The sequence below is a fragment of the Cervus canadensis genome, chromosome 4 (assembly GCF_019320065.1).
Source record: "Cervus canadensis isolate Bull #8, Minnesota chromosome 4, ASM1932006v1, whole genome shotgun sequence".
Classification (NCBI taxonomy): domain Eukaryota; kingdom Metazoa; phylum Chordata; class Mammalia; order Artiodactyla; family Cervidae; genus Cervus; species Cervus canadensis.
In genome coordinates this window covers 1,819,055-1,844,333 of record NC_057389.1, presented here as the reverse complement: position 1 = coordinate 1,844,333, position 25,279 = coordinate 1,819,055, and the positions used below count along the sequence as shown (strand labels likewise).

General features: G+C 39.7%; 1 protein-coding gene across 4 annotated transcripts in view; it reads right to left on the bottom strand.

Annotated features, from left to right (window-relative positions):
* TMEM232 (transmembrane protein 232) overlaps positions 1-25,279 on the bottom strand; it is a 253,790-nt gene that overhangs the window by 174,602 nt on the left and 53,909 nt on the right. For all 4 annotated transcript variants that reach the window (XM_043464492.1, XM_043464494.1, XM_043464495.1 and 1 more), the window contains 3 exons: positions 22,341-22,440; positions 19,947-20,101; positions 11,281-11,435 (listed from right to left, as the gene is read on the bottom strand). In XM_043464492.1, the coding sequence (XP_043320427.1) occupies positions 11,281-11,435; positions 19,947-20,101; positions 22,341-22,440 (410 nt within the window). The remainder of the gene's footprint in view (positions 1-11,280; positions 11,436-19,946; positions 20,102-22,340; positions 22,441-25,279) is intronic.

The window sequence follows — 25,279 nt, the reverse complement described above, 5'->3', positions numbered from 1 at the left end:
CTGCAGATGGTGACTGCAGCCATGAAATTAAAAGATGCTTGCTCCTGGAAGAAAAGTTATAACAAAACAAGACAGTGTATTAAAAAGCAAAGACATCACTTTGCTGACAAAGATCCATAGAGTTAAAGCTACGGTTTTTCCAGTTGTCATATACAGATGTGAGAACTAGACTGTAAAGAAGGCTGGGGGAATAAAAATTGATGCTTTTGAACTGTGGTGTTGGAGAAGAACCTTGAGAGTCCCTTGGACAGCAAGGAAATCCAACCAGTCAATCCTAAAGGAAATTAACTCTGAATATTCATTGGAAGGACTGATGCTAAAGTTGAAACTCCAATGCTTTGGCCACCTGATGTGAAAAGCTGACTCACTGGAAAAGACCTTGATGCTGGGAAAGGCTGAAGGCAGTAGGAGAAGGGGACAACAGAGGATGAGATGGTTGGATGGCATCACCGACTCAATGGACACGAGTTTGAACAAACTCTGGGAAATAGTGAAGGACAGGGAAGCCTGGAGTTCTGCAAGTTCATGGGGTTGCAGAGTCAGACACAACTTAGAAACTGAACAACAACAATAAATCAGTTTAAAAAGTCAATATATTTTAAAATTATATTTGAATTTCACAACTGTGATACTTTAGGTCAGCAAGTCAAGTTCATCATGATTTTCAAAAGGAAACGCCTCTAACTATGGAAAAAAGATAATTCTTTGCATTTCAATGATGCTTTACAGATCTCGAAGTTTTTCACAATTTACCTCCTTAATCCGAACCACAATTTTTGACACATTGAAGACCTTTTTAAAATACTTTAAAAATATTTTAAAAATTGAGTCAAACAGATCTGGGAAACCTGTCCCAGTTCATGTTTTAAGCTAGGTTAACTAATAATTTAAGTCTTCTCCCACCTATGTGTTTTTCCTATTTTTTTCAATTTTGCTTTTCTAAGCCATTATTTAAATACATTAATATTTAACTTTAGCATTACAATGCTGCCTATTGCACACCTAGTTTCACTTGTCTCCTTCTTCCTTTCAGAAGTAAATGTCAATTTTGTTCAAAATGGCAAAGTGATCAATGAATTATTGCTTCCACAAGATGGAAACCTTTTACATCTTGACTGGGGTAGTGATTACACAGGTGTATCCATCTGTCAAAAGTCATAGATCAGTATACACAAATTGTTTTAATTTTGTTATATATGAATTATACCAAATACATCTAATTTTTAACAAGTGACTCCCCAGACTCCTTTGGAATGGTGTTAAGTATGGGTTTGGTCAGTGAGATATAAGAGGAAGCATATTATGAAAGCCTTCCATAAAATCTAATACTGATTTTAAATTCAGATAACAGATGCTCTTTCCTCCCTTGCTCATCCTTTTCCTGGGCATTCACACCTGACACCAGAAGGCAGAGCAGCCGTCTTGCAACAATGAGGATAAAAGTCATTCACTAAGGATGGAATAAAAGGAAGCTAGGAGAGGCGTGGCTTCTGGGGATTCCTTGAAGTATTTGTCTCAGTAGCACTTTACTTGTTATGTGTAATAAATAAAGCCCTATCTGGTAATGCAATTGTAGTCAGGTTACTATTACATGTAGGAGGACTAAAGCCTAACTGATACATTTAAACAATATTTATAAGCATGAAATTTAGAGTAGAAAAATTAGAGATATAATCTTAGCTCTATCACTAACTAGATATATGGCATAGGGCAATAGTCATATCTCAGCTAAACCTTAATCTACTCATCTATAAAGTAAATGTAGCAAAACCTACTTTTCAGAGACTATTATGAAATTTAAAGGAAATACTCTACATAAAATGTCTGGATTCAAAAGCCTGAGCTGAACTGAATTACTGCAATACTGTTATTTCAAAGTCAATAGATATGAGTTCAGTAACATTTTTTTATTTATGATGACTGAAGGAAAAGGTCTAGATGCTCTCCAAGATGAACAAAGACTGAGTCCTTCCCCAGAGTACTCATGGCCCCTGCTTCAAAATAAGGTCAAGTGAAGGAGGGGATAGCCTCAGACTTTACAAAACTTTACCCCTGAATACACCTCAGAGTCAAATGTTTTGTTTCTCCTGTTCCCTTTTAAGTCTGGAAAACTGTAACTAACCTTGGGCGGTTTCATTAAAATACAAATTGAAAAAAGATTCATCAGTGTCAGCCACCTATGGTTTAAAAAAATGCTTTACCAGAAACACACTATTTTCAATCAATGTTGTTGATCACAAAATTTTCAATATGGGAAAATGCCTTTGACAAAAATAGAATAAAAGCAGCAAAACTTATAAATTGAAGTTTGTTAAAAAATCAAAACTGAAAATTGATGCACATTGAAAATTTCGAAATTGATCTAGGTTAGACATTTAAATACAGCACTAGCTTTTTGTGAACTCATTGCAGCACACCAAGTCTCAATAACCAATACACTGACTTACTTCCACATGCCAAGAAAGTAAACATGTATAAAGTAATCTATGAATATTATAAATGTCCATCTAAACATGTAAATAAAGAAATGGAGGCAGAAGTTTACTGGCTTGTCTAAAATAGCATAGTCACTTGATTCAATTTACTTTCTAGCTTTTCTTCTTCAGCTTTTTTTCTTCTCTTTTTAAATTTTTTATTGGAATGTAGTTGATTTACAATGTTGTGCTAGCTTTTAAAATTCACGTGAATCACTACACGGAGTTAAACGTGACCAGACTGGGGCTGGACTTCAGCAACTCTGACCCCAGTCCAGGTCTCCTTCTAGACTAATATAAACCAACTAACATATAAAACCCAGAGACTTCATAAAAAGATACCTGTCTGAATACCAGCTTATAGAAAGGTTAGAAACATCAGCATTCGAATTTTTGCCTAGGTTCTCCTTATTCTCCTATGACCAAATTATTATTTTAAAGGAAAGAAGTAAATTGTCTCCCTGTTGCAGCCCTTACAAAGAGTTACTTGAAACTTTCAATAGACATTTCAAAAAGCACTGACGACCCCAACAACCCACACCTCTGAAGATGGAGAATGAAGAAGATGTCACTATTTTACAGGGAACTTCCTGCAAGATAAAAAAAAACCGTAACACTGATGGAACTGGAATAAGGAGAGCAAGAAGGTGGAGCCACACACCACTTCACGAAACTCGGCAGTCCTGATTCCCAAAAGTGAGTTAAAAGAAAAAAAATTAAGGAAAAACATTATCTCTACTGTCGATCATGTTTTTCATGGAAATAGGAAAAGCGCAGCCAATCCTATAGTTGGAGATACTGAATTTTAAAGGAGTTGATATTTCTATGCTTCTTTATCCTCATCTCTCCATATTTATGCAGAGATAGCAACCTTCGGAAGACAAAAAGTATAGAAAACCGTGCCCGGGGAAAACGTGTGTAGGACGGGGGGACGGAGCGTGCTGTGAGCGCGCGTCCTCCTCAAAGGCTGAGTGGAGGGAGTAGGGGAATGCAGGGGGCCCTGGCGACGTTTGCCTTTAACCTCTGTAACGTGTACTGTGAACACAAACCTCTCATTTTAAAAGTAACACATGTGTATGATTTTGTCCTAGTTCTGAGACAAGTAAAACAGAAAATGGAAGAGGAGGCCCTACCTGAGACCAACGGAAAAAACAAAACAAAGCATTACAGCAAGAGCTAAAGAGAAGATCAGTCTGGATACTAAGGGATGATCACGCTTCTGAAGACGATTTCTTACAGAAGCCAGAAGATGCTTTTACAAGACTCTTTGGGCATCTTTAATAAAGCCTAGGAAGACACAACAATGAAAAGCCTTGATGCTGAGGTGAAAGATGAAATAGTTAAAAAAAAAAGAGAGAGAGTGCCAAAAATTACATTTATAAAAATATAACTCAAATTCTTAGTGAAGGCTGTGAAGCACCAAAAAAAAAAAAAAAAAAGCACTTAAAAGGGAGCAAACTTGAAAAATTATTCAATAATTTAGAGGAAGACAACCCCTGGCAAATTGAGATCCATTAATATTGAATTCCTATTGAAACGACCAGACATAAAGAAACAAAAATCTGTAGTATCACACAAAAAAGAGAAACTTTAAGGATTTTAAAGCTATAAAGAAAATGTGACCCAAATGAAGGAAAATGTCTCCAGTGCCAAGAGGCCCAAAAACTGATTTAAAATGTAACAGTAGGCATATATGTGTGAAAGAAAAACCTTAGGCAGAGAGAGGCAGGCGTTAGGAACACATGTGAAGATGAGTAATCAGTGGAAACCCTCCTGAAATGCAGACCAGTAGCCACAGCCTCACACAGCGGGGGCGTCTCTCCAAGGAAAGCAGAGAATGTGCCCCAACAGCTTCCTAAGGCGCTCAATGAGACGTCAGAGGAGGCATCCACCTCCTTGCTGCAAACCACAAAGATATTCCAAAAAGGTTCTGGATTGAAAATAAAACAGACAAAACAAAGGGAGGCAGACTGGCTTTGACCTTCTCATAACAACGATAAGATAGGAAACAACATAGCAAAATTTAGACATTTCAAGAGGGGAATTAAAAAAAAAACAACAAACTATGAGCATAGTAATCTATTTCCATACAAAATGTACTTACACTTCTTAGGGGGAAAAATAGTGGCAAACGTTATACTCAGCCAAGGGCTGCATGTAATCAGGGGCTCTCCTAATGAAATAGGTCACCTATATCCACACTTAGAACTTTACTCAAGCCAGCCAAGAAAGGAATAGCATTTAACAGCTTAAGAATGGAAAATCCTAGTGTTAAATGACTGACAGTGAGTGGGAAGGACACGTTTTAGTAAGTCAACATTATTTTATAAATAGGATCTAAAAATTAAATACATACACCATTCTTTGAGAAAAACAAACATTTTAAGTAATGATTTAACCATAATGTTGTTGGACACTAAAGACCACATTTACGGGCTAAGACGGTGAACATTAGCATAAACAAACCAGTCTCATCTTCACCACGCAGGGAAAAGAGAGCAGTAAGAATTTTCCTCCTGATTTTGACCACTTAGGAAAACTTGTTTAAAGAACAAGATACTCAGAAGAGATGAGCTACAGAAAGATCTGGTCTTTAGCCTGTCTGCTAAAAGGGTTCTTTCTTCTGGGCACAGAGCTTCAGTCCTGGCACGCCGGGTAAGGAAGTCAGGGGGAATGAAGGGACGGGATGTCGACAGACCACGACGGCTGTTTCATCTGAGCACCTAGGTGCTCCCTAATTGCCTGCTTCCATCCAGTCAGTCAGACACGTGGTCTGCCTGTGTGGCTGGCCGGGGGTAATTAATCCCAGTAGCAAGATCTTTCTTATAGTCTTTGCGCTTGCTCTTGTTTTCTTTCGTTTCCTTTTTTTTATTAATCATTGCAAATTAAGAGACCCTGTTTGGAGCTGCAACCCCTGTGCCATGTAAAAACAGTCCTTATTAAATAATTTGAGGCTGGAGAATGGTATAATCATATTTATGCTGTAACCCTAGCAGCAGAGCATGATAGATTAATGAACAGGAAACACAGGCAAAGAGACCAGTTAATCAGCTAGCAGGGTCATGACAGCAAGGGCCTGAAGCCTGGTTTGACAGCGGCGGGGCAGAGCGCGGGAAACGGCCCTGAAAGGGGTCCGGGTGTCCAATTTGGTTAACTTGAGGAGAGGACACGTGTCAGGCCTGGAGACAGCAATTCAGTAGGTAGGCGTCTGGGAAAAAATTAATTCAGATCTGAACCAGCAGGAAATGAAGTATTATGGGGAAACTTGGTATAAAAAAGTGTTTTCACGTTACTTACCTTTGTGATGGTTATTACCTCTGTTTAACATGAACAGACACTGTTCATGCGGGTTATGTGAGCCAATCCATATTAGACAGGTAGCCAGAGATTAAAACTCAGGCCTTACGATTTGAAGCTGAATGTTTCTCTCACTGTGCCATTAGGGAGCAAAGCATAAATTGTATATTTATCTTTGATACAGATAAATGTTTATATTTAGCTCAGAGGATTAAAGAATCGATAAGAAACCCAGGAAATGAATCAGAAGACTGAGGACCTACCCTGACATCTCAGCTCATGAAGAATGAAGAGGATTAGTGGTGAAAACTTGCGTCTGGATGGCTTTGGTTGGACGGTCACATGACATCATAATTACCAGGGTTCAGGGAGACAGACATTGTGGAGGTCAGCACCGAGGCCAGAAGGAAAGGCCTTGCTGGGCAGGGCTTTCTTCGCTCAATTTATTTCGATACAAACACGAATACTCCGCGTCTGGAAAATGCTTGCCATGTCGGTGTAATTTTAAATTGTCAAGCATTTTCGGAATACGTTCACGGTGCAATTAGATCGGCTATTTTGCTTTGGGAGATATAATTTTATAGGTTACGTCGCTCTTTTGAAATGCCATGCTGCATTCTCAGCAGTCCTTATTGGCTAATAATGCAATTATAAACACAATTCATTATTTTCGTGTTGGATGAGAAAGCCTTTTGTGCCGGCTTGAGCTATCTCCCCAGAGCAAGTGGTGCAGTTTGTAAAAGGCCAGACCACGGGGTGGAGCGTTCAGAGCAAGAAGCGTCACGTGAAGTTTAACCATATTACGTGGAACGCTGCCTTACAGCAGCTCATCTGCAGCACAGGGCAGCCAAAATTCCAGCGAGAAGGCTGGTGTGGGACACGGGAGGGGCTCACGCATTCCTGTTTTCTCCACTTCTTCACCCTGCTTTATAACTGACTGTTCTTCGGGCATTTCCTTTCCTCAGTTTTTCCCTGTCCGCCACTGATCAGAGGTTGCTCTAATGCTGTGGGTCTCTCCTGGGGCCTTTTCACGCATCTTGGGACTGCCCTTTTCCAGCCTCTGCTGAAACCACTCATTTCTGTTTCTTTCCTTTTGTGTGGTATGATCTTTATAAAGGGGGTTATAAGAAGTCAGGTGGGAACATATGTGATGAATTATCTCTTGACGGACAGCATCAGAATTCGGCAGATGAGAACCACTCACCCGTATTGGCCCGAGCACTTTTGCCACTATTAATTAAGAAATTTCTTTTGATCCATCAGTTAAATGGTCTCCCTCTGCATGTTAAATCTCTGATCATTTTTCTATTGTGTGATACTGTACAGACATGCATGGAAAATGAAATCGCTTGTGTTACTCCTTTTAATAGTCACTTGCCTTTGAATTTCAGGCCCTGACCAAAGATTTCCTCTACCAAGTGTCACAGTTCTAAGGTCAAGCAAATCCTCAGTTCAACTCAGTCACGTCCGACTCTTTGTGACCCATGGACCGCAGCACGCCAGGCCTCCCTGTCCATCACCAACTCCCAGAGTTTACTCAAACTCATGTCCATCGAGTCAGTGATGTCATCCAACCATCTCATCCTCTGTCGTCCCCTTCCTAACAGAGTCTTAATTTACTATCAGGGTCTGAAGCCTCAGTATCTTGCATAATCCTAAAGATGTTCAGTCCATATTTAAAATTTTTCACATGTACCTAAACTTTGGAGTACACAAAATTAATAAAGTTTCTCCAGAAATGCAAAAGCATTTCTGGCTTGATTTTGGTGATTAGATCACAGTTTGTTTGGTTTTCTGGAATTACAACTTCTTGAAAACTACATAGGTGGTCCCATAAACAACTTAAATACTTTTAAAAAGAAAAGTTTTTTTTTTAATATGTAGTATAATGTTATCATTATAATTAACAGAAAACTTGTCTAATAGTCAAATTGCTAAATGTCAATGGGTTATTTTTGTTTACTAGAGACATGATTTAAAAAGAAAGATTAAATTTTTTTCTTAAAAAAACAGTACATAGGGCTTTCCTTGTTGCGCAGTAGATAAGAACCCACCTGCCCACACAGGGAGCACAGGTCAGGTCCCTGGTCTGGAAGGATAACACAGGCCACGGAGCGACTGAGCATGGGTACCATAACTACTGAGTCCACTTGCCGCAGCTGCTAGAGCCTCAGAATCCTCCAGGCCAGGCTCCAACCACAAGCGCACCAAGAACTTAAAGATGTTCAAGCTGGATTTAGACAAGGCAGAGGAACCAGAGATCAAGTTGCCAACATCCACTGGATCATAGAAAAAGCAAGAGAGTTCCAGAAAAACATTTCTTCTGCTTTATCGACTATGTCAAAGCCTTTGACTATGTGGATCACAGCAAACTGTGGAAAATTCACCAAGAGATGGGAATACTAGACCACCTGACCTGCCTCCTAAGAAATCTGTATGCAGGTCAAGAAGAAACAGTTAGAACTGTACATGGAACAACAGACTGGTTCCAAATTGGGAAAGGAGTACGTCAAGGTTGCATATTGTCACCCTGCTTATTTAACGTATATGCAGAGTACATCACATGAAATGCCGGGCTGGATGAAGCACAAGCTGGAATCAAGATTGGCGGGAGAAATATCAATAACCTCAGATATGCAGATGACACCACCCTTATAGCAGAAAGCAAAGAGAAACTGAAGAGTCTCTTGATGAAAGTAAAAGAGGAGAGTGAAAAAAGCTGACTTAAAACTCAACATTCAAAAAACTAAAATCATGGCATCCAGTCCCATCACTTCATTGCAAATAGATGGAGAAACAATGGAAAAAGTGAGACTTTATTTTTCTGGGCTCCAAAATCACTGCAGATGGTGACTGCAGCCATGAAATTAAAAGACATTTGCTCCTTGGAACCTAGACAGCATATTAAAAAGCTGAAACATAACTCTGCTGTCAAAGCTCCATCTAGTTAAAGCTATGGTTTTTCCAGTAGTCGTGTATGGATGTGAGAGTTGGACCCTAAAGAAAGCTGAGCACCAAAGAATTGATGCTTTTGAACTGTGGTGCTGGAGAAGACTCTTGACAGTCCCTTGGACTGCAAGGAGATCCAACCAGTCCATCCTAAAGGAAATCAAACCTGAATATTCATTGGAAGCACTGATGCTGAAGTTGAAGCTCCAGTAGTTTGGCAACCTGATGCAAAGAGCTGACTCACTTGAAAAGACCCTAATGCTGGGAAAGATTGAGGGCAGGAGAAGGGGACGACAGAGGATGAGATGGCTGGATGGCATCACAGACTCAATGGACATGAGTTTGGGTAAACTCCAGGAGTTGGTAATGGACAGGGAGGCCTGGCGTGCTGTGGTTCATGGGGTCGCGAAGAGTTGGACACAACTGAGGGCTGAACTGACTGAAGCTTGTGGCTCAGAGCCCAGGGGCCACAAGAGAAGCAGTGGCCATCACGGTGAGAAGCACCAGCACGGCTGGAGAGTGGTCCCCATCCTGCAACTAGAGAAAAGCCCCCATCTCAACGAAGGCCCAGTGCAACCAAAAATAAAATTAACAAGTAAATTAATTTTTTAAAAACGGTAAATTTGAAAAACACAAAACTATTTGGCAGTGCTCTTTTAAACAACTACCTTTTCCCTTCCATTACAGTCACTGTGCCTCACTACTTTTTTCAATGTACTCTTCTGCTCATTCAGCACTGTCTGATGGTTGCCTTTCCCTCCCACACTTGATTTCCACAATGTCCTCCCAGAAAAAGAAAAGTCAGGATTCAGTGACATGATGCCTCAAAACAGTCTCCCAAGGCAGCCAGAATGAAAGCAGGATGATACACCAAAAAGAATGCTATGCTGGGCCCTGAAATCTGGTTCCAGTCACCACGAAGCCTATGAACTTGGCCTTGGTTTCTTCATCTGTAAAGTAAGAATAATCGTGTATAATCCCCCAAGCCCCTAAATTTATAAAATTCTAAGTTTAAAAAAAATCTTAAAGAGAAAATCCCTGAGGGTTTCCCTGATAGCTCAGTTAGTAAAGAATCCAACTGCAACGCAGGAGACCCTGGTTCTGTTCCTGGGTCAGAAAGATCTGCCGGAGAAGGGATAGGCTGCCCACTGCAGCATTCTTGGGCCTCCCTTGTGGCTCAGATGGTAAAGAATCTGCCTGCAATGCAGGAGACCTGGCTTAGATCCCTGGGTCAGGAAGATCCCCTGGAGAAGGGATAGGCTACCCACTGCAGCATTCTTGGGCTTCCCTTGTGGCTCAGCTGGTAAAGAATCTGCGTGCAATGTGGGAGACCTGGCTTAGATCCCTGGGTTGGGAAGATCCCCCTGGAGAAGGGAAAGGCTACCCACTCCAGTATTCTGGCCTAGAGAATTCCATGGACTGTTTAGTCCATGTGGTCACAAAGAGTTGGACACAGCTAAGCTACTTTCACTTTCACAGAGAAATCACTGAAAAATTAAATTAATCAATATTGATATAATATAGTGAAAATGAAAATTGGTAAAAGAAATAATTTCTTGACTTTGAAAATTAGATTCTTAATCAGCCACTGCACTTATCTAAACATGTTTATTTGGTAGTTATTACAATATTTTGAAAATAAACTTGACAACATTAGGCAATATTTACTTTTATATTGAAATATAATTTATTTTTATATCAAGTTAGAGTCTTCCAAGACTCTAAAATAGGCTATTTCAAGGAAATTAGACAAGCTCTAAGCTATTCTCCAGAAATCTTTACTTGATCTAGAATTGCCAAAAACATCCAAATGAAACTGGGAAAATAGTTTTTGTCCATAAGAAATGGACAAAATTTGTACAAATTGGTTGATGCAGAGTGGGCTTGCCAGAGGCTTAAAAACTGTAATTAATTTTAAGAAAAATATATGAATTTGCAACTTGCTATAGCGTGACATATTAATTATTAGCAGTGGAAAAATAATTCAAATTCTCTGATCATCCTCACCTACTGAAAGCGATATCCTCTGACCAATTTCCTCAGAAATACTCCTTTAAAATTCTTCTTTCCTCAGTTGAACTCATGCCCTCTTTCATAGTAATTTAACTTTTTTTTCCCCTTTTCAAATGACCATATGTATAGGAGGAAATTAACACTTAACAGTCATTTCTGTTACACTTTACAAATAAGGCATAAGGTAACAAACAGAATCATAGTACATTCCTCCACAGATAATAATCTGTACTTCACTGTTGTTAAATAACTTGAAAAGTAAAAGATGCTTAAAAATGTGGGAATGGAGTTATCAATAACAAATTTCCCTTAATAAAGACAAAAGGCAATACGAGAATGCTCATCTAGCCAAAAAAAGGTGAGAACAATTTATTGATGAAATGAACTAATACAAAATATAGAAATTGCCCTTGTCTTTGGAACTGAGATTATAAATTTTTTTCATAGTCGACTAAGGTGTGATTAACATTTAAGTACAAAGGTTATTTAACATTTAAACACAAAGGTTTCTCCATGAGTTACTCTGGATTTATAGGATCCCACTTACCAGGATTTCTTTTGAAACGGTGTTTTATGAGAGATGAGATGTTCAAGCACCTTATTTAACTGGGGACTGTTCTTCTGAACACAAGTCCAGGCAGAAACACAGTGCCAGAGCAGGTGGCTAATTTCATATCTTTTCTGATTAAGTTGCAAATCTTCCTGGAAGTGAAATATTAAAGTATGTCTGAGAAAGAGTTCTTTGACTTGAATAAACATGGAAATAAACTTTAAATGCTTTTTTCTACATCATGTTACACCAAGTGGAACAATTTACTCAAACACATTTTTATAAGAATATACAGTTGATCTGAGCTTTATATGTTTATTTTCACATGGATTCCTTGCGTACAATGTTGTTCAATCGCTCAGTCATATCCGACTGTGACCCCATGGACTGCAGCATGCCAGGCCTCCCTGTCCTTCACCATCTCCCGGAGCTTGCTGAAACTCATGTCCATCAAGTCAGTGATGCCATCCAACCATCTCATCCTCTATTGTCCCCTTCTCCTCCTGCCTTCAGTCTTTCCCAACATCAGGGTCTTTTTCAATGAGTCAGCTCTTCACATCAGGCAGCCAAAGTACTGGAGTTTCAGCTTCAACATCAGTCCTTCCAGTGAATATTCAGGACTGATCTCCTTACTGACTGATTGGATCTCCTTGTAGTCGAAGTGACTCTCAAGAGTCTTCTCCAACACCATAGTTCAAAAGCATCAATTCTTCAGTGCTCAACTTTCTTTATAGTCCAACTATGGATGTGAGAATCCATACATGACCACTGGAAAAACCATAGCTTTGAGTGGACAGACCTCTGTCAGCAAAGTAATGTCTCTGCTTTTTAATATGCTGTTTAGTTTGGTCATAGCCTTTCTTCCAAGGAGCAAGTGTCTTTTAATTTCATGGCTGCAGTCACCATCAGCAGTGATTTTGGAGCCCAAGAAAATAAAGTCTGTCACTGTCTCCATTGTTGCCCCATCTATTTGCCGTGAAGTGATGGGACTGGATGCCATGATCTTAGCTTGGTGATTGTTGAGTTTTAAGCCAGCTCTTTAACTCTCCTCTTTCACTTTCATCATGAGGCTCTTTCTGCCTCATGCTGTAAGGGTGCTTTCTGCCATAAGGGTGGTGTCATCTGCATATCTGAGGTTATTGATATTTCTCCCGGCACTCTTGATTCCAGCTTGTGCCTCATCCAGCCCCACATTTCACATGATGTGCTCTGCATATAAGTTAAATAAGTGCTCTGTGACAGGTTGAAGGGTGGGATGGGGAGGGATGGGAGGGAGGTCCGGGAGGGAGGGGACTTGGGTGTACTTAAGGCTGATTCTTGTTGATGTATGAGAGTAAACCACAAAATTCTGTAAAGCAATTACCCTTCAATTAAAAAGGTGTGCCACAATTGGAGAGTCTATGTGCCCCAACAGAAGGAAGATCACGAGGGCCACAACTAAGACCAGATTCAGCCAAAGAAACATATAAATAAATATTTTTTAATGTTTATTTTCACTCTAAGGACCAAAATATTGCCTAACTGGACATGGTCAATGTCTGCTAAGAAACTATTTTAAAAGCCTACAAAATCAGAACTTGAATGAACTGTTTTTTTCTTAAAATGCTTCCTAACAGTTTCAAAGATTTAATTGATTCTACTAAAGTAATTGGTACAAAGAAACAGTTTTTATTTTTTGTCCATTTATTTTTATTTATTGTTTAAAATATAAATTTATTTATTTTAATTGGAGGCTAATTACTTTACAATATTGTATTGGTTTTGCCATACATTGACATGAATCCTCCATGGGTGTGCATGTGTTCCCCATCCTGAACCCCCCTCCCACCTTCCTCCCCATCCCACCCCTCTGGGTCATCCCAGTGCACCAGCCCTGAGCACCCTGTCTCATGCATTGAGCCTGGACTGGCGATTCGTTTCACACATGAAAAGAAACAGTTATTAGACGTAGCACTCCTATTGAATTTTTGTCAACAGTAAAGATTCAAATACACGTCCTGTAATATGTACTCAAATCACTAATTTAGCCAGTATTTTATTCTTTTATGCACCAAAAAAAAAAATACTTAAAGAGATTCCAAACAGTTTTATAATTCTCATTTACTCTTTGAAATAACATCAAGACTACAACTTCATATTGTGCACTCATAATAGAAAAGGCCAGACGTTCATACATAAATTTTAAACGAAGACGTTTTAGTCTAGTCAACTGTTTAGTTAAGTCTCACAGATGTGCATTAATCTACATTATGCCTGGACTCAGGTGCTGGCAGTAGAGGCAGGGGTAGGTTCAGGTCTCTGCACATGGTTACTGACTCAGGGAACCATCATCCACAAGAGCAAATGGAGACCAGTCAGGGTTTAGAGTGTTAGAATGCTCCCCAAAAAGCCTGTTCTAAAATAACGTGAGGCATCAGACTAAGATGTGTGGACTTCAGTTAATACACGTATTTCATCCAAATAACTCGATGTTCTGCTTTGTGGTAGAGTCTCCCCCCACACGTGGAGCCCACATAACTGAAATTCTTTTCTCAAATCGCTCTAGAAGTCTCAGCCTGGACGCCCGACAACCCTCACATGGCAAACACCCTGAATACGTGTGTGGGCAGATACATTTTGAAACTTGTGGATGGTTTGAGGAATAAAAACAATCAATACTTTTTGTTTTTTTTTTTTTTTTTCAAATCATGTACATTGTGTGGCTACACAGACTATTCAGTTAGGTAAAAAATTCTCTTTAACAAACTTATATACCATCACCAGAGGACATTTGCAAAAGCTTTTGGTAAAGAAATGATCAGGATTTAGATCCTGAAGAAGATTTCAGCTTGATTTTCAATTTTGTATGACACCGTTTTTACTTATCACTAAAAACAAAAAAAGCAGCCTCTGCCTCCTGGAACTGAGCTGACATCAATATGACTGCAGACTGGTCTGTGGCTCACAGGCAGGTCATTTTATTCTGCTGGATATAAACTCAGAGTATCAACCTCAGACAACATTACTCTGATAAATAAACAAAGCCACTTGATTATTTTTTCTAAGCACACACAGAAAGTCACTGTGCCCCCTACAAAAAACCCAACCAGAACTGCCCCTGTTTCTGGCAGCATCAAATCTAAAGGGAACTCCCGTTTCTTGTGCCTCCCCCAACCTGCCATCCCTGGGAATTTTCCAGATAAGTGAGGCTTATCTCTCATCCTTATGTGTTATATCCTTCTACAATTCAAGCATTTACATGGAAATCTCGCTAAGATTTCTTCCCTGCTTTTTACTTTCTGCAAAAGAAAAAATGTATTTGCCAAACTAGAATGAATTAATATAATAATGATGATGATGTGATTTAACACCATCATCATGTATATCAACAACGTAGTAGATGAAGAGGGAGCAATACTCTGAGAGCCGTAGGTGGTGTAGAGCTCTTCGCTTTTACACCAAATCAGTCCCACCCAAGGTGCAATTGGCAGATAACTTCCATCTGCAAACAAACTGCTAACTAGAGTACACAAATTAAAATATGTATTTTAAAACATAAAATTTGGCTGTTAATTTTATTTTCAGTCCAAAAAATCAATGCCTATACATTTGTTTCTTTTTAGTTTTTGTAATTCATATTATTGTAGTTTTAAAAAGTATCAAGCACGGAGCACTGCATTAAATGACTCCCAGAGAACTGGAACGTATTCTCTTTCGGGGTCAGCGTGGCTTTACAACCACTTCCTGTAGTTCTTTCATTTCCCCCTGCCCTGCTGCCCAGCTTTGGGCTACTCTGGTTTGCAAACTCGCCCCCACACCCAAGGACAAGGGGAGGAATACTTGAGAGGGAGGCCGGCCCCTCCAGGTGGGCCGGTGGCAGTTGTAATAAGTAGGAAAGCTCATATATGAGGCTTCCCTTAGGAGGCTGCGTAGATCTCCAAACCTGCCCTCCAGAACCTTAGGTGAGGACTTCCCTGGGGGTTAAGAATCCACCCAGCAATGCAGGGAAGGCAGGTTCGACCCCTGGGCGGGGAACTAAGATCCCACATGCCTTGGAGTGACGAAGTCACGCGCTGCAAATACTGAGTTCGCATCCCGCAGCTAGAAGACCCTGTGCGCTAGCTCGCCAGCCTGTTCACCCCAGAGCTCCTGCCACGGCCAGAGTCTGCGTCCTGCAGGGAAAGCTCTCACACGCCACAACGCGGACCCAGCTCACACAGATGTAAAGCCCACCTACCAAAGTGCTGCCACCATGCTGTTGGCTGAGAATTCACATAACCACATCAGCTTGAATTTTGTGCAAATGTGAGAAGCTCTGAGGGTCTGACCAGACTCTTTGATAACAAAAATGAACTCTGAAGCACAGGCTCTACCGTGACTGCTCAAAGACAGAGTTTGGAATTTCATCACTGTGTTCAGGCATTTGGGAGACGGTTGTCATTGCCATGAAAGGACCTCTCGAAACAAATGTGTTACCCGAACAACAGGACGTGAATCACAGGGTAATGCTCCTAATTTTAAAGATCCTGTGTTTCAGTCTAACCCAATTCCTAGTAACCGTTTATAATTACAGTACCACACAGAATGTTCCAGATTGAGATAATGCTTTTGGCTTACTGGGTACTTAGAGCACTGGAGGATGAGACTGCTAATACATCTGAACGTAAATCCTGTATGTTTCCAAGGTTTCAGAAAACTATTTGTGCTTTAGGGTGGATGCACCTAGCTAATAAATGGTCTACTGCACTTTAGTTGAATCTGAATCTACCTTCTCCAAAGAACCATGTTATCACTATTGTGTGACAACTGTGCTTAACAGATCCAGCTTTGCTGGCGAGCAAAGGACAGAGTGGGAAACTCAACCCCGTGTTCTGGCTCCGCAATCCCAGAGCCAATTAAAGTGCACCGTTTGTCAAAGTCAGTGGAAACCCTGTGTCTGGGCCAGCCTGAAAGAACATTAAAAGGAGAAACAGGTCCCAGCAGCAGGGGAAAGGAAATTTCCTATTTTTATAAAGAACCAGCACCTATATCGTGTGTATCCTAATGCTTGTATCCCGCAGAATTCCTTTTTTAAGTGGTTTTATAATAGCACTTTGAAAACAGTGTCGACTCCAATGCTTACAAACATTAAAATTAGAGTATTTTAGAGTGGCCAAAATATGCTCTCATGGGCCCTGTAGCATTATTAGAGGTTAAGAGCTGTAGAAATAACTCCACAAATCCTCTTCTATAGCATATGAATGATAAAGAAGAGAGACAGGATGAATACAGATGTTACCTTTTATATTCCTAGTTTTCTCCCTTCTTCCCCACTTTTGTTCCCCAGAAGTTGAGATAGGTGGGTATCGAATGGGTAAATACTCAGCTGAAGTGGGGAGGCTGGGTTAAACTTACACTAGAGCAATTGGGCTGAAACTGGGCAAAACGTTGAAGTTTACCATCAACCACCGAATCCGCTGAACCAGCAACTCTCAGCAGCGCTGTGGCTACACTAGCTTCTATATTCTTTACATTAGGAGGAAATGGGAGCAGGAAAAGGAGGGCAATAAGTCTGATAGGCTAAAATCTGTTATACTCTCTCCATAGAATCTCATGCATGGAGCTGAAATAGTATTTAAAAAGACTGAAACTACGCCCTCTGTTCTAAAAGGTGGAAGAGCGCAGAGGTTTAGAGGCTTGTCCCATCGTAAGCAGATACATTCTTTTCATGCGCTGACATTCTTGCCCCTTTCAGTTCACCTAAAGCTGGATCTGACTGTCTGAAAACAGTACGCCTCCATTTCCCTGTTGTGTGTGCCTGCCGAGACCGACAAAAACAGCCTTGTTTAAGGAAAAGCAGCATCGACCCTGAAAGTCATGCACCTCACGGCTGTAACATGCAGGCTGTCAAGGTTTCAGTCTCTTATTTGATTAAAGGAAAAACACTCAAATCACCACCACATTAAGTTAAGCACTATTAACTACATAATTAAGCACAATTATTGTCAGCATAATCATATCCTTAGATGAGAATTATTATATTTAACTGCCTAAGTGAGTTACTAAGTATATTTTTCAATAACTAGTCTTTACATTTGCATGTCTCTTACTAATTTATGAGCACATGCTTTTTTGCAGTCTTCACAACAGCACTGTAGATTAGTTAGGGCAAATATGATGATGAAGATAGTATCTCTTTAAAAGGTAAGCAGACAGGGATTTAGAGAGTTTAATGGAACAAAAGACTGGTTCCAAATAGGAAAAGGAGTACATCAAGGCTGTATATTGTCACCCTGCTTATTTAACTTCTATGCACAGTACATCATGAGAAATGCCGGGCTGGAGGAAGCACAAACTGGAATCAGGATTGCTGGGAGAAATACCAATAACCTCAGATATGCAGATGACACCACCCTTATGGCAGAAAGTCAAGAAGAGCTAAAGAGTCTCTTAATGAAAGTGAAGGAAGAGAGTGAAAAAGTTGGCTTAAAGCTCAACATTCAGAAAACTAAGATTATGGCATCTGGTCCCATGATCCGGTCCCATGATCTATTTATGGCAAGTAGATGGGGAAACAGTGGAAACAGTGGCTGACTTTATTTTGGGGGCTTCAAAATCACTGCAGATGGTGATTGCGGCCATGAAATTAAAAGACGCTTACTCCTTGGAAGAAAAGTTATGACCAACCTAGACAGCATATTAAAAAGCAGAGACATTACTTTGCCAACAAAAGTCCGTCTGGTCAAGGCTATGGTTTTTCCAGTAGTCATGTATGGATGTGAGAGTTGGACTATAAAGAAAGCTGAGCACCGAAGAATTGATGCTTTTGAACTGTGGTGTTGGAGGAGACTCTTGAGAGTTCCCTGGACTGCAAGGAGATCCAACCAGTCCATCCTAAAGGAGATCAGTCCTGGGTGTTCATTGGAAGGACTGATGCTGAAGCTGAAACTCCAATACTTTGGCCACCTGATGCAAAGAGCTGACTCATCTGAAAAGACCCTGATGCTGGGAAAGATGGAGGGCAGGAGGAGAAGGGGACGACAGAGGGTGAGATGGTTGGATGGCGTCACTGACTCAGTGGACATGGGTTTGAGTAAACTCCGGGAGTTGGTGATGGACAGGGAGGCCTGGCATGCTGTGGTTCATGGGGTCGCAAAGAGTCGGACACGACTGAGCGACTGAACTGACCTGAATGGACCTACTCTGGACCACACAGTCAATTGGTGAGTAGGCCCTTCCTTTTCATAGTCAGTACTTTCTCTGTTGCTCAATATCTTAGGTTATATATTTAAATTATTAAAATATATTTTAAACTGTACAACAAGCTCCTTTTATGCATGAAGCAAACTGTGTTCATTAGTAAGAATAACCAAATGGTTCAAAGGGCTTAGTGTATGTCACTGTTTATATAAATGGTCCTTCACCAAGTTACGAGCCAAGGAGAAAACACTAACTCCTAGAAAAATCACACATAGATGTGGTTGAATGTTCTTCCTTATACACTTAAATTTTAGGTAGTTTTATAAACGAACCAAAGGAGGCATGGGGAAACCATGAGGCAACTCACAAGCAAAACTATTTAAAAACATTTTTTTTTTTAAATTTCCTTTGTTGTTCCAACTAGCATTATGTTAAATGTATTTTCCTCCTTTTTAAGAATTAGAGAAACAGAATTTCTACTTATAAATTATAAAATAGTAGGTATATATGGCAGAAAAAATAATGATTAAAGAATCAAGGTCTGAAGTGTCCGCTGCTTTCTTTCGGAATACATGCGAGAAAGGGAAATAGAGGCATTGAAGGTCACAAAGACTGAAGTTTGTCTTTTGAAGTACATTAGTCTATACCGGGACAAGAACACTGGAGTTCCGTTTGCATAATACATAACTTGTCACATACCAAGAAATTATATACAATTGCGACGGATAGTTTTTCCTAATGTTGATCACTAATTTCTGAGTTGGAAAGTAAAAGTTTTGTCATATACCAAGGATTATTTTAATTCCTCAATTTTGAACCATTTAAAAAATTTCAGTTGGTTTTAATAGCATATTAAATGTTATTACACATGAATTATGGAGCATAAAAGTGTTACACTTGCTTTCATTAATAGCCTGCACTTTACACACTGTCCCTTTAATAAAAATGTAATATCATAAAACGTTCATTTAAAAGTCAATCTAAATTAAGTTGCACTTTTTAATTAATCCGCTGAGATGGCCTCTATAAGGAAGAAGGTAGGAGGGCACTGCTCCGTCTAAGGCAGCAGCGGTGGACACTGACGTTCCCCCGCTGTCCTAAGAGCTGTCTAGGAAGCACGCCTCGGGTTGCACGGCCTCAGCGTCAGCACTGTTCATCCCTCTCCCCAGCTAAGCGCATCTTCAGCCGTGTTACTGAACTGTGAAGCAGGGATTTTTAATCACAGCTATGTGACCTGATTTGCCATGCACTGGGATAAACTTGGGCTTCCCAGGTAGCGCCAGTGGTAGGGAACCCGCCTGCCAGCGCGGGAGACGCAGGCAACCTGGGTCCGATCCCCGGTTTGGGAAGATCGCCCGGAGGCGGGCACGGCAGCCCAGTCCAGGCTCCTTGCCTGGGGAATCCCGCGGACAGAGGCGCCTGGTGGGCTACACGGCCCGTAGGGTTGCAGAAAGTTGGGCACGGCTGAAGCTACTTAGCAGTTAGCACGCACGGGATGTACTCACCATTCCAGAATCTGTATTCTTGCCTTTCACAGGGCTAAAAATTGATTCAGAAGGGAGTTCTCTGTTACATATAATTTCCATGATTTTCAGAATGCACTGCACATTCAAAGAGATGTTTGGATACTTGCAATATAATTCTTTGGAGCAAGAAAGTGCTAGCGTAAGAAAAATAATTTGTGAGAAATATTTCATTAACATCTCGCACTGCATTTCATTTGTCTTTTAGCTATTAAAATATAATTAAATTCAGTACTGAGAGGCTGAAACTGCTGTTTATCTCCCCAACTACTGAAGATTAACAATGTTATGTATGACCCCTAGTGGTATAATAGAAAACTACAAAGTAAATAATTCATACATAAGCGTTCATATAATTCAAAACATCAACTACATAATGGTTGAATGCCCAATTAAGTATAGTTACTATACAACAATGCCTGGAAACTTCCAGCTGAAAATGAATCAAATCAGAATATATACTCTTCATAATGGGTATTTTGAAATTGCAATCGATGTCATTGCTTTTAAACCAATATTCCAGGTTAATTCTTTTCAAGATGTTGTTGTTACTGATTTTTCAAGTACATAGTTTAATGACAGCAATGATTATGCCATTTCACATAATACAATGTGGCATTTAACAGAAATATCTTTGTGTCATTCTTTTTACGAACTTTTAAACGACCTCTAAGTTTCAGTCCATCAATACAGTGGAAAAATTAGTAATAACCACTCTTCCGTTGGATGGCGACATGGGCAGAGAGCAGTGACTCACAGCCGCAGCAGGAACCCACCTGCTGCTGCTGATGAACACGTAGGCTAAGCAGGTCTCTACCAAACAGCACGTGATAAGAGGGCGGATGGGGGTTCTAGCCTCACATGAAGCAAAGATGGTAGTGTTCTTGAGGTAGGTCAACAGTAACAGGCTAATGTCAGAACTTGAGGTTTCATGTAAATAACTTTTCAAAATGTATTTGCCACAAATATCTGAATAGCTGGTGAATCACTACGCTGACCACTGTGAGGAGTTGAGGGATTTATAGTGTAAAGAAGAAAAGAAAGCAAGGGATGCGATGGACAGATCGCTGCACCGCCAGCCTTCAGCTGCGGTGTCTGTATCCAAACACTCCCCTGTTACTTCCTACTCCCCCCTCCACGGCCTTTCCCATCAAACTGTTCTCCCTTTCTTGTATCCTGAGTCTCTTGACTTCTTATCCTATAATACATTAATCTCCTCTATTGACCTTGTTTTTCATTCGAACTACTGACACATTTCTTCTTCTTTCACAGCTCAGCTTTTCAAAACAGCTCACCGTTTTGTCATTACACTTGAACTTTCCCTTCAGTCTGAACTGTGCTTCCACTGGGGACAGCTCCCGAGAACAATGACTTTCTGACTGTAGAAATGCATCACCACTTTCAGACCTCCTATTAATACTTTTGTAGCTCTCGATAATGGTGGCCTTAAATCTCTCCTGTTTTAATTTCTATGTCACTCCCTCCTGTTTCTCTTAATTCTCCTCTCCTAGTTGGTATCTGTTACTCCAATGATCCATTAACGTTTACATTCCCCAAGATTTTATTCCTAGAATAAATGTCTCCCCCCCACCACCTCCCATTCCTGGTTTATCTCATCCATATTAACAGTGATGACTGTTAATTGATCCATGTTAATACCTCTGAAATAAGTGATTCCCAGGCTAGACTTATTTCAAGTTTTACATATTAACTACTAAGGTCAAGATAATGGTACTCTGAACTGAAATGATTCCGGAGAAACACTGGACATATTGAATTTGGAGGTCACTCAGGTGTATATACCCAGTTGGGAGAATCTTTTAAGTTCAGAGTACCATTATCTTGACCTTACTAGTCAATATGTAAAACTCGAGATTCATGCTAAATTGCTCACTTTCCCTTATACAGCTTAGATCCAAGTGATTGCCAAGTCCAATTTTTCTTTATCTTCTAAATACTTTTCAAAATTATTTTACTCTATCCATCCCCATTGTAGAAGTTCATAGCTTTAATTTCTTGCCTGTTCTAACATCGTAGCTAACAGACCCCTGCGTCCACCCTCTCCTTTCCCAGTCCAGCATCTACATCACCACTATCGTTACCTGACTAAAATACAAATTTAACTTTTGAAATCCAGTAAGCGACATACTATTACAGATGAAAAAAATGAGTCACAGACAAGGTCAGATGCCTAGTTAAGTAGGAAATTTAAACATAAAACCCATGCAGTCTTGCCCAGAAGCTGTGCTCTCAAAACTGCACCTGTCATCTTTCACAAAAAATAAAATACAGCTTATACTCTTTAGAGTGACAGTCTGAGCTTCTCAAAATATAACATAAAACATTTATAAGTATAGAAAATAAAAGACAGCCTACCGTATAAATATGGTTGAAGCCTAAGTAAATGTTGTTTAAAATTTTCCAGGTGACCATGAAGGAAATGTATAAAAAGTCGTAAGAAGACCAAATAGCCAATCTGTCAAAGAGAAAGAAAAATGATTTTTGTGTTGCATCAATAAATGTTTAAAAACCATAAGGAAAATAAACCATTTTACTATTACCATTGTTTTTGATGAAACAGTTTCAAATTCACTTAAGATTATGTGCTTTTGAAATAACTTTAAAACATTTATATCAAGGTTGAAATACTGGCTCAGCAAAAAATTTTTAAAAAGTTTATAAATCATTTCTCCGTTATATATAATGACCAATACTGAATGCTATTTTGTTCTATATCCTTTAGAACAGTATCTTTCACATTGTAAGGCATGCCCCTTAAGTGAGTCATGAAATCAATGAAAGGGGATTTTAAAATAAAAGAGAAAATACCATAGTACACCGCACAGTGCCTTGTTTCAGTTTATATATGAATGTGTATTATGTGTCTGCTGGACTGTAACAGTTTTGAGAAATATTCTGCCTGTGCATAGTGTGATTCCCTCATAAAATTACACACAAACATACACACACACACAATGTCACTACTAAATGAACAATTTAGTATCTTACTTCTGAGAAGTTTAAAATACATGTATAGCTAAAACTGTTTTACATAGACAACAGAACTAAAATATCTACAAAAAAAGTAAGATTTCATGAAAAGTAAGAAAAAAAACACAGACTATGGTAATAAATGGAATATAAATGCCTAAATTGTTAAATCATAAGATTACAGGAAAGGACCAAATAATAACAATAACTACCCCTATATCACTATCAAGGTCAGATATCAAAATCTTCTTTGTAATGATCCAGGGCATTGTTAGATTTATATGTAAAAAAATAAAATTAAACTCAAAAGATGATTCTAACAAGTCTCAGTGCTTCACACAAGATTATTAAGCAAATGAGTAGCATCATTGGGTTTTGAACCCAGGACTGTGTGTATTGCATCAAAACACATAAACTTTCAATTACAGCTGCTGCTGCTAAGTCACTTCAGTCATGTCCGACTCTGTGCGACCCCACAGACGGCAGCCCACCAGGCTCCCCTGTCCCTGGGATTCTCCAGGCAACACTGGAGTGGGTTGCCATTTCCTTCTCCAATGAGTGAAAGTGAAAAGTGAAAGGGAAATCGCTCAGTCCTGTCCGAGTCTCAGCGACCCCATGGACTGCAGCATACCAGGCTCCATCATCCATGGGATTCTTGACAGCAGTGATTTCCAAATATTTTTATCAAAAATTTCAATCATTAAAATAAATTTTGAGAATGCACCATGAATGTTTATAAATATACCCATAACTTATAAACATGCACGATTTACTGTACATGTTCATAAATAAATAAAATATTTATGTCATGCCAAGGGATCTCTTCATATAAACCACTCTGATATAGTACTAAGCTTCTCCAAAAGACTGAAGTTAGATACGAAGGAAGTGGAAATCAACAGGCCATTCAAAAGAATACTGCAATAGTCTAGGTGAGAATATTAAAGTCAGAAATAATAAATTCACCAGAAGAAGAATAATCTGAGATTTTGAAGGGACCAGAGAAGGATACTGAAAACAATACTTTAAAAATTTAACATGGGTCAAAAGAGAAAAATATGTGATTAACAAACATATGAGTTTGCATAACTGCTGTATTATATAGCAATTTGATCATGAGTTTCCCCTGATCTCAAAGCAAAACTTTATATAACTATACTTGGAAAATGGTTTTTAAAAGCTTTCACCTGCAATATTCTGAAAAGCTAGGCTTTTATTGAAAAACCTGCCGTTTCTTTATCTCTGAAGAATTCTGAACTCTCTGTACATTTGTCCTCATGTTTCATTGGTGTACACACTCTCTCTGCAGCTTGACAACTTAAGCTTTGCCTCCTAGAGTAAATTTCCACCTGTCAATTTCTCTTTCTGTCTACCCATCTCTTCTTCCTTTACTCTTTAACCCCCTTTCCTTCTCTTTTCATCCCTTATCTTCATTTCTCTGACTGTTAGCTTATTGTGAAAGAGAAATGGTGAATAATATTTATTATGAATTACATTTTAATACTTGGTTATGTGTTTCATGTTCTTTATAGAAGCTTGAAGAACTCTGTTCATGTTCCTATCTGAAACATTTAAACTGGACGTTCCTGGTGGCCAGTGGTTAAGAACCCACTTGCCAATGCAGGAGACATGGATTCAATCCCTGGCCTGAGAAGATTCTGTGTGCTACGGGGGCAACTCAGCCCAGGTACTGCAACTACTGAGCCCGCATGCCACAAGTACTGAGGCCAACGCGCCTGAGAGCTCACGCTCTGCAACGAGAGCAGCCACCACGATGAGAAGCCCGCACACCCCAGCTAGACAGCAGCCTCCACTCGGCACAGCTAGAGAAAGTCCGCGCAGCGCTGAAGACCCAGCGCCAAGGCGGAAGGGTTAGTTGCTCAGCTGTGTCGACTCCTTGCAACTCCATGGGCTGTAGCCCCTGCCAGCCTCCTCTGTTCATGGATTCTCCAGACAAGAACACTAGAGCTGGCTTCCATTCCCTACTCCAGAGGATCTTCCCAACCCAGGGATTGAACCTGTGTCTCCTGAATTGGCAGGCAGACTCTTTACCGTCTGAGCCACAAAGAAGTCCAGAACCAACGTACCCAAAAATAGATAGATAAATAACAATTATCTTTAAAAAAGTACATTAAACTATAGTTTATATATGGCTTATATATTCGTATATAGCTTGCATATATATTAAACTAACGGTACTTTAATAAGTAGACTTTAGTAGTTAAGATTCTACACTCAGATGAGGGAAGAATATGCACAAAATGTGAAAATAAGTAACATTAGAAATCAGGTATTTCTGTCTTTTCCCAAGCCTGAGCTATATA